At 53.8% G+C, this 13419-nt stretch overlaps 1 protein-coding gene across 5 annotated transcripts in view; it reads left to right on the plus strand.

The window, feature by feature from the left end:
- igf2bp2a (insulin-like growth factor 2 mRNA binding protein 2a) overlaps window positions 1-13419 on the plus strand; it is a 163145-nt gene that overhangs the window by 126862 nt on the left and 22864 nt on the right. For 3 of the 5 annotated variants that reach the window (XM_063051532.1, XM_063051533.1, XM_063051537.1), the window contains exon 11: window positions 4670-4738. The exons of the other annotated variants lie outside the window; for them this stretch is intronic. In XM_063051532.1, coding sequence (XP_062907602.1) covers window positions 4670-4738 — 69 coding nt within the window. The remainder of the gene's footprint in view (window positions 1-4669; window positions 4739-13419) is intronic. 5 annotated transcript variants of the gene reach the window in all.

Raw genomic sequence — 13419 nt, forward strand, 5'->3', positions numbered from 1 at the left:
TTGCTCCAGATTCCTACATCTGTTGGCCCTTGTGTTTCCTCTGGGCTGATTTTCTCAGAGGCTTCCCTTACCTCTGTCTCCCTCTGTTTCTCTCCACCTCTTCTCACCGACCTCTGTCTGCCGACGTTGAATTTTGTTCCATTGCCGCTGTGATTCTGGTGCCTCTGCTGACAGCCTCATATTGCGGGGTCTCCTCCGCTACCTTCTCTCTCACCCTGTCTCCCCCACCCCCCCTCAACCTCTTTCTGCTGTTCTCCCTGATGCTTCCCCACTCTCTTCCCAGAACACCCACCTTCCTGTCTCACCTTCTTCCTTTCCTTTCCTTTTTTTGGCGTCTGCCTGTGTGCGTGCGAGTCTGCATGTGTGCGTCCGTGATGATGTCTTTTTCATGGCTTTTACAAGGCGCAGAGAGAGAGAGAGAGACTGTGTGGCGAGCCACTCCTCACACAGGCATTTTCGCAGTATTTTCCCTTTATCTTACGAGGTCGAGTTGCAATCTCGATGCTCAACCCGGCGTGGATGGAAAGCGTACTGGGGAATGGACCCGACTGGTTTTGAACCTGGGAACCTCCGCTCCTGGGTCCGGTGCCGATGTCATTGCCCCACCAGCCGGCCCCACCTTCTTCCTTTCCATCTCCTCTGCCCCATCTCTCTTTCTATACCAACCAGCTCCTTCCGCCCTCCCGCTCTGCATCTCCCCCCCCGTTCCTTTCCTCCAACTTCTCACTGCCTCCTTCCCTCTCACCCAGCCCCTTCACCCTCTTCCTCCTCTCTTGATCTGCCCGTCTGCATTGCTGGCCGGCAGCAGCCTGCCAGCGTAAGGTGGAGCTGCTGCCCAAAGGGGTACGGTGGGAAAGACAGATGGAGGGACTGTTCAAATTGTGACAGGAATCAGGGTGGTGCCCTCAGCATCCCCCCACCCCTGATGTGGGTACACTTATGTTTGCACGTATGTGCATTTGTCTGTGTGTGGACATCTGTGTTTATACATCTGTCCGTGTGTGTTTATCTGTCTGTTTCTATGTTTACCTGTCTATTTCTGTGTTTATGCATCTGTCTGTATGTGTTCTTATGCCTGTTTACGCATGTGTATCTGTGTGTGCAGGTCTGTCTGTGTGCGGCATCTATTTGTGCGTATCTGCAGGCATCGATTTGTGTGTGCGCACGTCTGTTTGCGTGTGTGCCTGTGTGTGTGCACGCGCACGTGCCAGTGAGCGCTTGTGATGTGTGTTTGGGGTGTGCTCCCACGTTGCTTATGATGGAAGTGGCTGTACCATGCGTTCCCCTGTGCAGGCGATGCGACACTTGACCTCCCCGTGGGCAGCCTCATTTCCCTTTCCCTGTGCAGGCGACACTTGACCTCCCCGTGGGCAGACTCATTTCCCTTCCCCTGTGCAGGCGACACTTGACCTCCCCGTGGGCAGCCTCATTTCCCTTCCCCTGTGCAGGCGACACTCGACCTCCCCGTGGGCAGCCTCATTTCCCTTCCCCTGTGCAGGCGACACTCGACCTCCCCGTGGGCAGCCTCATTTCCCTTCCCCTGTGCAGGCGACACTCGACCTCCCCGTGGGCAGCCTCATTTCCCTTCCCCTGTGCAGGCGACACTTGACCTCCCCGTGGGCAGCCTCATTTCCCTTCCCCTGTGCAGGCGACACTCGACCTCCCTGTGGGCAGCCTCATTTCCCTTCCCCTGTGCAGGCGACACTCGACCTCCGTGGCTCCCTTCCCCTGTGCAGGCGACCTCGACTCCCCGTGGGCAGCCTCATTTCCCTTCCCCTGTGCAGGCGACACTCGACCTCCCCGTGGGCAGCCTCATTTCCCTTCCCCTGTGCAGGCGACACTTGACCTCCCCGTGGGCAGCCTCATTTCCCTTCCCCTGTGCAGGCGACACTTGACCTCCCCGTGGGCAGCCTCATTTCCCTTCCCCTGTGCAGGCGACACTCGACCTCCCCGTGGGCAGCCTCATTTCCCTTCCCCTGTGCAGGCGACACTCGACCTCCCCGTGGGCAGCCTCATTTCCCTTCCCCTGTGCAGGCGACACTCGACCTCCCCGTGGGCAGCCCTCATTTCCCTTCCCCTGTGCAGGCGACACTCGACCTCCCCGTGGGCAGCCTCATTTCCCTTCCCCTGTGCAGGCGACACTCGACCTCCCCGTGGGCAGCCTCATTTCCCTTCCCCTGTGCAGGCGACACTCGACCTCCCCGTGGGCAGCCTCATTTCCCTTCCCCTGTGCAGGCGACACTTGACCTCCCCGTGGGCAGCCTCATTTCCCTTCCCCTGTGCAGGCGACACTCGACCTCCCCGTGGGCAGCCTCATTTCCCTTCCCTGCCTCATTTCCCTTCCCCTGACACTCGACCTCCCCGTGGGCAGCCTCATTTCCCCGTGCAGGCGACACTCGACCTCCCCGTGGGCAGCCTCATTTCCCTTCCCCTGTGCAGGCGACACTCGACCTCCCCGTGGGCAGCCTCATTTCCCTTCCCCTGTGCAGGCGACACTCGACCTCCCCGTGGGCAGCCTCATTTCCCTTCCCCTGTGCAGGCGACACTCGACCTCCCCGTGGGCAGCCTCATTTCCCTTCCCCTGTGCAGGCGACACTCGACCTCCCCGTGGGCAGCCTCATTTCCCTTCCCCTGTGCAGGCGACACTCGACCTCCCCGTGGGCAGCCTCATTTCCCTTCCCCTGTGCAGGCGACACTCGACCTCCCCGTGGGCAGCCTCATTTCCCTTCCCCTGTGCAGGCGACACTCGACCTCCCCGTGGGCAGCCTCATTTCCCTTCCCCTGTGCAGGCGACACTCGACCTGTGCAGGCGACACTCGACCTCCCCGTGGGCAGCCTCATTTCCCTTCCCCTGTGCAGGCGACACTCGACCTCCCTGTGGGCAGCCTCATTTCCCTTCCCCTGTGCAGGCGACACTCGACCTCCCCGTGGGCAGCCTCATTTCCCTTCCCCTGTGCAGGCGACACTCGACCTCCCCGTGGGCAGCCTCATTTCCCTTCCCCTGTGCAGGCGACACTCGACCTCCCCGTGGGCAGCCTCATTTCCCTTCCCCTGTGCAGGCGACACTCGACCTCCCCGTGGGCAGCCTCATTTCCCTTCCCCTGTGCAGGCGACACTCGACCTCCCCGTGGGCAGCCTCATTTCCCTTTCCCTGTGCAGGCGACACTCGACCTCCCCGTGGGCAGCCTCATTTCCCTTCCCCTGTGCAGGCGACACTCGACCTCCCCGTGGGCAGCCTCATTTCCCTTCCCCTGTGCAGGCGACACTCGACCTCCCCGTGGGCAGCCTCATTTCCCTTCCCCTGTGCAGGCGACACTCGACCTCCCCGTGGGCAGCCTCATTTCCCTTCCCCTGTGCAGGCGACACTTGACCTCCCCGTGGGCAGCCTCATTTCCCTTCCCCTGTGCAGGCGACACTTGACCTCCCCGTGGGCAGCCTCATTTCCCTTCCCCTGTGCAGGCGACACTCGACCTCCCCGTGGGCAGCCTCATTTCCCTTCCCCTGTGCAGGCGACACTCGACCTCCCCGTGGGCAGCCTCATTTCCCTTCCCCTGTGCAGGCGACACTCGACCTCCCCGTGGGCAGCCTCATTTCCCTTCCCCTGTGCAGGCGACACTCGACCTCCCCGTGGGCAGCCTCATTTCCCTTCCCCTGTGCAGGCGACACTCGACCTCCCTGTGGGCAGCCTCATTTCCCTTCCCCTGTGCAGGCGACACTCGACCTCCCCGTGGGCAGCCTCATTTCCCTTCCCCTGTGCAGGCGACACTCGACCTCCCCGTGGGCAGCCTCATTTCCCTTCCCCTGTGCAGGCGACACTCGACCTCCCCGTGGGCAGCCTCATTTCCCTTCCCCTGTGCAGGCGACACTCGACCTCCCCGTGGGCAGCCTCATTTCCCTTCCCCTGTGCAGGCGACACTCGACCTCCCCGTGGGCAGCCTCATTTCCCTTCCCCTGTGCAGGCGACACTCGACCTCCCCGTGGGCAGCCTCATTTCCCTTCCCCTGTGCAGGCGACACTCGACCTCCCCGTGGGCAGCCTCATTTCCCTTCCCCTGTGCAGGCGACACTCGACCTCCCCGTGGGCAGCCTCATTTCCCTTCCCCTGTGCCCTGTGCAGGCGACACTCGACCTCCCCGTGGGCAGCCTCATTTCCCTTCCCCTGTGCAGGCGACACTCGACCTCCCCGTGGGCAGCCTCATTTCCCTTCCCCTGTGCAGGCGACACTCGACCTCCCCGTGGGCAGCCTCATTTCCCTTCCCCTGTGCAGGCGACACTCGACCTCCCCGTGGGCAGCCTCATTTCCCTTCCCCTGTGCAGGCGACACTCGACCTCCCCGTGGGCAGCCTCATTTCCCTTCCCCTGTGCAGGCGACACTCGACCTCCCCGTGGGCAGCCTCATTTCCCTTCCCCTGTGCAGGCGACACTCGACCTCCCTGTGGGCAGCCTCATTTCCCTTTCCCTGTGCAGGCGACACTCGACCTCCCCGTGGGCAGCCTCATTTCCCTTCCCCTGTGCAGGCGACACTCGACCTCCCCGTGGGCAGCCTCATTTCCCTTCCCCTGTGCCCGTGGTTGGTGGTGGTGGGGCGTGAGGACTTTCGACACTGGGAGAAATGTAATGAATTGTGACGGGCCGGTAGTAACTGACACCTTTTTCCTCTCCTGATGTAGAGTCAGCTGTGCTACCCAGGGGCTCTGTATAATACAGCGGCAGTCGGTGCAGTGGCTCAGCCGAACACTGTAAGTGCCACACACCAAACAAGTGCCGAGCTGGCACAGCCTTGAGCCGAGCTTGACCACGCCGTGCGCTGGCTACTGCCACCTCTCTGACCCGTCGCTGTCGGCTGCTGGGCCCAGCCACAACGGTGGTGGGGGGGAGGGGCTGTTAGCAATCTCGCCGAAATGCAGCCCCCAGCTGCTCAAAGTTCAAAGTAAATTTACTATCAGAGTACGTATCTGTCACCGTGTACTGTCCTGAGGTTCATTTTCTTGCAGGCATTCACGGTGGAACAAAGAAATACAATAGAATCAATGAAAAGCTGTGCACAAAGACTGCTGAACAACCAATGTGCAAAAGCTGGTGATAACGCTCAAAGGGGGAGCACCGCTAAATTCAGCGTCATTGTTCCCTGACGAGGTCGAAGGAGGCTACACAGATTAACTTTACCTGTGACCTATCCTTCCTACGTTCCCCTCATCTACCTGTCACCCACACGCTGGTGTACACAGTACGGCCATTTTACCTACCGTCCCATTCGTCTTTGTGATGTGGGAGGAACTGGGGCACGCAGGGGGAATGGGGAGAGCGTGTACCCGGTGTGGGACTTGAACCCAAGTCGCTGGAGCTGGGGGGGTAGCAGCGCTGCCTTGGGTGCCCTTGAACCGCCTCCTGCGCCTGTCTGCTCCCCTGCAGCAGCCGGTGTCACTGGGACACCCGGGTCTTGTTGCGCACACTTCCTGATCCGTCGCCAGCAAAGTGGCAAGCGGTGTGGTTATCCAGATACACTGCATCCTGCCGTTCCCTCGACCTGTCCGAGTCGGCTTGGACCATCTCTGCGTCCTAGGATGGGAGCTGGCTTTGTGTCATGTGCAAACGCTGGGGACGTTATAAGATCATCAATATATCTCACTAAGAGCTGGGGTCTCAGCACTGAGCATGGGGATACGCTGTGGGGCAGTTTACTAGCTTAGCGGTTGGTGCAACCCTTTACAGCACTGGCAGCAAGTTTGGGGTTCACTTCCCAACAAGGAGTTTGTACGTGGTCCCCATGACCAGGTGGGTTTCCTCTGGGTATTCTGCTGCCCTCCCACAGTCCATTCAGTTAGGGTTGGTGAGCCCTGGGCTATGTTGGGTCTGGAAGTGTGGTGACACCCAGCACAATCCTCACTGATTTGAGTTGGCGCCTTTCACTATCTGCTTGGATGTACATGTGGCAAGTAAAGGTCATCGTTATCTTAATCTGATCCCTGTGCTGCCGCTTCATTTCCTATCAACCAGCCATCCCAGCACCTTAGCCCAGTGCAGGTGATTTAATTTTGCAGGCTAAAAGCTGTCTGGAAGTCCAAATGCACCCACTCACTGGCTGTTCCTCATCCATTCAGTTCATTACATCCTCCAGAAACTTCCAGGCAGATTTGTCAAAAACGATTTCCCTTTCATGATTTCATGTAACTTTTCGATCCTGTCACTCAGCCAGTGCTTAGCTGTGACATCTTTTCTAAGTGCCATCACAAAAAGGCATAACAACGCCTCTGCTGTCTTAGAGGTTTGCACAGATTTGGCACGCCATCCAAAAGTTTGACAAACTTCGACCAGGGTACAGTGGAGAGTGACCTGTTATGGAAACACTAAAGGCCATGAGCAGAAATACCTACAAAAAGCGGACACAGCCCAGTCCATCACAGGGAAAAAACCCTCCCCAACGTTAAGCAAATCTACTACTGGTGCTGTCATCCACCATCCAGGCCATGCTCCTTTCTCACTGTATACATCGGGAAGGAGGTACAGGAGCCTTGGGTCCCACACCACCAGGCTTAGGAAGAGTTACAACCATCAGGCTCCTGAAACGGGCGTGAATAACCTTCACTCTGAACTGATTCCACAACCTGTGGACTCACTTTCAAGGGCTCATGTTCTCAGAATTATTTATTTACTACTTTTTTTGCACAGATTGTCGTCTTTTACACATTGGTTGTTTGTCACTCTTTGTTTGGGTGCAGTTTTTCATGGATTCTATTGCATTTCTTTGTTGTACTGTGAATGCCTGCGAGAAAATGAATCTCAAGATGGTATATGGTGACTTGTACGTACTTTGATAATTTACTTTGAACGTTGCGCATTTTGCCTATTACCAGCGTCAAGCTAGCTAGTCAATAATTTCCAATTTACTCTTTACCTGCTTTCAAAAAGTGCTCTTTTATCTCCCTCCAGTCCTCTACAGCTGTTCCACAGTCTAAGTAATGTGAATAACGACCTCCAACATATCTGGTATGTCCAGTGCCACGTCCTCAGGACGTAGAGTCATAGAGAAATATAGCATGGATAAAGGCCCTTCGGCCCAATGTGTCCATGCTGACCACAGTGCCTAGGTAGTCGCCATTTCCTGCGTTCAGCTCCACCTCTCCAGTGGTACCGGTACCTGCCTCAGCCACAGCTTTTGGCAGCCCATTCCATAGGTGCCACCCTCTGCTTGCCCCACTGGTCCCCACTCATCCTAAATCTACACCCTCTAGTTCTGGACTCTCCTATTGTGGGGAAAAGACGGTTGCCGTCCACCTACAGTCATTTTGAAATGACCTGTAGCGATCATACTGGGACACTGGCCGTCAGGCTGGGGATTTAGCTGCTTTTTATCTCTTTAAAGTTTCCCGAGAACCATTTCCCCACTAAAACTAATTTAATTCAGTTACTTTCTCACTGTACCCTGTGCTTTCCAAGATTTCCTGGAGATTTGATTTGTATATCCTCCTTTGCAAAGAGAGAAGCTGAATGAGCCTAGAAATAGAAACATAGAAAGGTCCAGCACAGGCCCTTTGGCCCACCATTTCTGTGCTAACCATGATGCCTAATTAAGCTAACCCCATCGGCCTGCTCATCGTGGTCTAGCTCCATCCATTCCCTGCCTATTCATGAGCTGCATGAATTCCTCCTAACTATTATAACTATGACTGTTTCCACTCTTCTCCTAGCAACACTTTCTAGGCACTTACTACCATGTTTTTATATATATATATATTAAAAAAAACAAAGTCTTTTAGCCTTGCAAATCTTTAAGCTTTCTCCTTCTCACCTTAAAACTGTGCCCCCTAGTATTTGACATTTCTGTGCTGAGAAAATTCTGCAAGCATACTAATAAATTTTGTCTAAATGACTTGCGCATACGTATCACAAACAACGGAGGTCCCAGTGCTGATCCCTGTGGAGTACCACTATCATATTTCCAGCAATACGCACAAGAGATTCTGCAGATACTGCTCTCACTTCTGGTCAAAAGGAAAACTCTCCACTTCTACCTTCCATCTTCTGTCCTCGAAGGCTAATGTGAATCCAGTCTACCAAGTCTCCACGGGTCCCATCTTCCAGAACAGCCGACCATGAGAGAGTTTTGTTGAAAGCTATGCTACAATTCATGTAGACAGCATTTATTGCCCTACCCTTACTAATCATCTTTGTCATCTCCTCATAAAAAAACTGTCAAGTTCAAAAGACGCGAACTGCCTCACACAAAGCCGTGCTAGTAGTCCCTTAATAAGTCCATGCTTTTCCAGGTGTGAGTCAATCATAAGAACCTTCTCCAATAATTTCCATACCACTGAAATAAGGCTTACCTATAATTTCCTGGATTATCCTTGTTGCCCTTAAACCAGGGAACAATACTGGCTGCTCTCCAGTCCTCTGAGACCTCGCCTGTGGCTTTGACGGTGGGGGGAGAGACACGAAGTGCTACATCAAAATGCATCAATCTCTCTTGCCTCTCTTAGTAACCTGGAGAGTGCCCCGTCAGGCCCTGGGGACCTGTCCTTTTCTTCAAGAGACTCACCTCCACCTGTTCCTTACTCACGTGCCCCTCCCCAATCTCACAGCCCCCCACCCCATGTCCTCCATGGTGAATACTGGTGTGAAGTGTTCATTTAGTAGAACGTAGAACACTACAGCACAGTAGAGGTCCTTCAGCCCATGATGTTGTGATGACCTATTAACCTACTCTAAGATCAATCTAACCCTTCCCCACCTACATGGCTCTCCAGTTTTCTGTCATCCATGTGCCCATCGAAGAATTTCTTAAATATCCCTAACGTATCTGCTTCTAGCACCACCCCTGGCAGGGTGTTCCACACACCCAACACTCTCTGTGTAAAGAGCATACCTCTGACACTCATCCCCCCACTCCCACCACACTTTCCTACAATCACCTTAGAAATATGATGCCCCGGTATTGGCCATTTCTGCCCTGGGAAAATGTTCCTGTCTATCCACTCAATCTGTGCCTCTTGTATACCTCTGTTCATTCACTTTTCGTCCCCGTTCTCTTCAAAGAAGAAAGCTCTTAAGTTAAACAAGCTATCTTCATAAGCCACGTTCTCTAATCCAGGCAGCATCCTGGTAAATCTCTGCACCCTCTCTAAAGCTTCCACATCCTTCCTACAATTAGGCGACCAGAACTAATGGGAACAGAGTACTTTGCCCGCTTCCTCTGACTCCCTCCTTTGTCCTTGAGTAGTCCTACCCGCTCCGTAGTTTTAAATTTATGTATAAAATGTCTCGGGATTCTCTTTTATCCTCCTCAGCAAGGACAGCTCAAGCCCCTTTAAGCCTTTCTGATTCTTTGTTTAGCTTATTACCTGCCTGCTTTATATTCTTCACAGGCCGTGTCCAATACTGGTTTCCTAAACTCTACACGTGCTTACTTATTACCTGCCTGCTTTATATTCTTCACAGGCCGTGTCCAATACTGGCTTCCTAAACTCTACACGTGCTTACTTATCCTTTCTGACTAAATCTGCAACCTCTGTCATGTCCTGAGCCTTGCCAATGAACCCATGTATACTACCTCACTATATCTGTGCTCTCTTTGTGCACTACTTATTTCACATTATACAGTATATATGTGTATGCTGCGCATGTATATGTTTCATATTTATTGTAATTGATAGTTTTTATTACTATGTTTGTGCTGTACTGCTGCCACAAAACAGCAGTTTTCATGACATCTGAAAGTGATATTAAACCTGATTCTGTCATTCATCTGCCTTAACCTTGTACTCCTTGCACTGAAACAAAGTTTGTTCACTAGGGACCTTGTCCTCTCACTCTACATTTTGCAACTCCCATGTTCTTTTGTTAAGGTTTTATCTATGTTTTCTCCAGCTCCCTCCATTCACTCATTGACCAGGTAACCTTGTTTACAGCTTAATCCCGGGGCCACCCCAGTTTCACCCTATCAGAAGCAAGCTCCCTGCCCACCTCCCTGCAGCCTTACCAGCTCTTTCACTTTGTCTCCATTTCGGTTGTGACAAAGCATTTCCAGCCTGAAACCTTTACTCTTGTTTCTCTTCCCAGAAAATGCTGCCTGAGCTGCTGACTATTGCCGGAATTTTCTGTTTTATTTCAACCTTGTCCAACCTTTCTTTATAAAAATAATACTCTCCAAGCCAGGTAGGATCCTAGGAGCCTCTTTTGCACCCTCACCATAGCTTTCACATCCTTCCTATATTTCAGTGCCCAGAACTGCATCAATACATCGACTGTGACCTAACTATAGTGGATTATCTTTTCGTTGCTCCTTATAAAGTTCTCTGTTTTCTGACCATGAGGAACCTACTGTGTAGGTGTCTTTAGTAATCTTTCTCTATTCACTTTTTTGTTGCTTTTATATTTTACAGTTTAACTGTTCAGTTTTAATTATCTCTGCAAGCTCACCCTCGTTACGTATTTTCGCCTCTCTTTGCTGTCAGCTTTGTTTGTAACTATAGCCAATGCTCAGGGTCAACACTGTCTTTGGGCTTTGTAGTGTTTCCCGTCCTTGGTTCCAGTGCTAACCCTGTCACAATCCATGGTTTTCATTCATGCAAAGCCTAGCTGTGGAATGCCTGTTATTCCCTATTCACTGTGAACCAGTGAAATAGGGAGGGAACGTCGAGTGGGAGGGGGAGGGGGTCGCTAAGTGAAATAACTTTCTCCAATCTGTGGCAGACATGGTTGTAGTTAGTTAGGAACTGGGAGCCTTTCCTTGCAATTGAATCTCTCACTCTCAGTCTAGGTAAGAATTCAATCCCCTTCAATTGCCGTTCACCCATATCAATGTTGTTTATTAATCCTTTCCCATTACACAATATCCATTGTAGGGAGGCATGTGGATGTTGAGGGTGTCAGCCCTGGTCTCCATAGTCACAGTCCCTTGGAGTTGGTGGTGCCTCTGGTCCCCATGGTGATGGTATCTGCTCCGGACCCCATGGTAAAGACCCATTTCCCCATGGTAATGGTATCTGCTCTGGGCCCCATGGCGACAGTCCCACAGTTAATGGTGGTGCTGACAGTGATGACGACAATCCCTATGGCGACAGTGCCCTCAGTAATGGTGATGGGTCTGGTATCCATGGTGATGGTCCCCTCAGTGACAGGGTCCCCTCAGGTTCCCATGGTGACAGTGACGCTGTTGGCACAGCTCTGGTCCCTACAGTATTGTGTTCCCAAGCAGTAATGCTAGTGGTCTGTGGTGATGGTTCCTGTCCTCTGACTGATGCTGACAGCTCTGGTTGCCAAGGTGACAGTCTGTGCAGTTCTCGCTAGGCACGTGTGGGTGTATTGGGCAATCGGTGTGGAGAGAACTGCCCAATGTTTTGCTGTATCATTGGTTCTCCCGTCAGGACCGGGTGATCATGGACTCTCTTGATTCTGTATGGTATATTGAATGTAGGTGGTGATTGAGTCCGGCACTGGGGGAAGGGAGAGCTGATCACAGGGAGATCTCCCTCTGTATACCTGAGAGGGTATCTCAGCAGATAGCTTCCTCCTTGGTTGTGTGAAGAGTGTCAGAGTGCAGGGCAGTGATCTATGCCCTTCCCTCATTTCTTCTGTCACCTCTCCTTCCCAGAGGCCCATCACTGTTACCCCAATTGAAGACTACGGCACAGGAGCAGGGTCTTTGGCTCACCATGTTATGACAAACTAATTAAACTAATGATACCTAGTCCCTCTGCCTGCATGTGATTCAAATTTCTCCATTCTCTGCATATTCATGTGTCTATATAATAACCTCTTGAAAGCCTCTACCGTATCTGCTCCAGTAAGCTACTGTATCCGCCCCCACGAGGCCTCCACCGTATCCGCCCCCACGAGGCCTCCACCGTATCCGCCCCCACGAGGCCTCCACCGTATCTGCCCCCACGAGGCCTCCGCCGTATCTGCCCCCACGAGGCCTCTGCCATATCTGCCCCCACGAGGCCTCCGCCATATCTACCCCACAAGGCCTCTACTGTATCTGCCCCCACGAGGCCTCTGCCGTATCTACCCCACGAGGCCTCTGCCATATCTGCCGCCACGAGGCCTCCACCGTATCTGCCGCCACGAGGCCTCCGCCGTATCTGCTGCCATGAGGCCTCGACTGTATCTGCACCCCCCCCCCGCCCCTGGGCACCCACCACTCTGTGTAAAGATAAAAACTTGTCCAGAACATCTTTGAAATTAACCCCACCCCACCTTAAACACATGTCCTCTGTGGTTAGACATTTCATCCTGGGAGAAAGGTTCTAGCTGTCTACGCTATCGGTGTCTCTCATAATGTTATAAACTTGTGTCAGGCCTCTCCTCGGCCTTCAGTGCTCCAGATTTGTACAACCTTGCCTTGCAGCTCATGTCCCCTAATCCAGGGAGCACCCTGGTAAACCTCTTCTGCGCCCTCTCCAAAGCCTCTGCGTCCTCCCTGTAATGGGGGCAACCAGGATTCCACACAGTACTCCACGTGTGGTCTAACCAGCGTTTTTTAAACAGCTGCAACGGGCCTTCTGCCTCAGGTTGCAGGCTGCTTTGTAAATGGAGGCGCAGTGTACGAGGAGTACGGTGCCTCACACAAGCTGTGGTGTCCCCCGTCAGGGCACAGGCGGCGGAAGCCGTAGGACACGGGGTACTATGGTGGCTGTGGTTCAGAATCCCACACGAACCCCCAACACCGCCTCTGCTCTCGGTCAAGGAGGTGGGAGGGTCTTCCCAGTGGGCCTAGGACTGGCCTGGGTTGGTTCTGTCTCTCAGCTGCTGCCGCGACGATCACAGTCACAGTTCCTGGAACGCCAGGCAGCAGTGCGGCATCCCTGCTGAAGTTCCTCTGTCCCCACTGTCACCTCGCTCTACAGCAGCAGGCCAGGCCCTTGCATCTGGCACCCATTTACGCCCTTCCCACGCGAATCTCACTTTGTTCTCACCGCATGACCATCAACTCCCAGATTCCAACCCTCCCTACCCCCCCCCCCCACACAAGCCAGGTATGTTCTGGCGGACAGCTGGTCCAATGCCCCAGCTTTGGGATGCGGGCAGAAAGCATAGACACGGGCAGGAGGTCAGCCTCCTCGACTGGCTCACCCCAGTGTCCCTGTCCCATACGGGCTGCAGTCACCAACTGCTCGACCTGAGGATGTGATGCACCCCACCTCCCTTCTCCCCCCCCCCCGCTGCGTTTGATCCAACCAGCTCCTACTGCAGCCATGGGGGGCAGGGTGGGAGGGTGTTGTGCAGTGGTTGCTGTTGAATAGCCCAGGATGACCTCCTGCGTCAGTTGCAAGTCTGCAGTGCAGCACAGCTGTGTTAGTGAATGCATTGCTGGTTCCTGCAGCTGCAAGGTTGGTGTTCACCCATGCGCTGCGGCCTCCTCCCGTGGTGGCCACTCTCCCCTCTACTCATGTTGTCCTTCACTGGGACCCTGTCTCCC

This window comes from Mobula hypostoma, chromosome 6 (assembly GCF_963921235.1).
Source record: "Mobula hypostoma chromosome 6, sMobHyp1.1, whole genome shotgun sequence".
In the NCBI taxonomy this organism is placed as follows: domain Eukaryota; kingdom Metazoa; phylum Chordata; class Chondrichthyes; order Myliobatiformes; family Myliobatidae; genus Mobula; species Mobula hypostoma.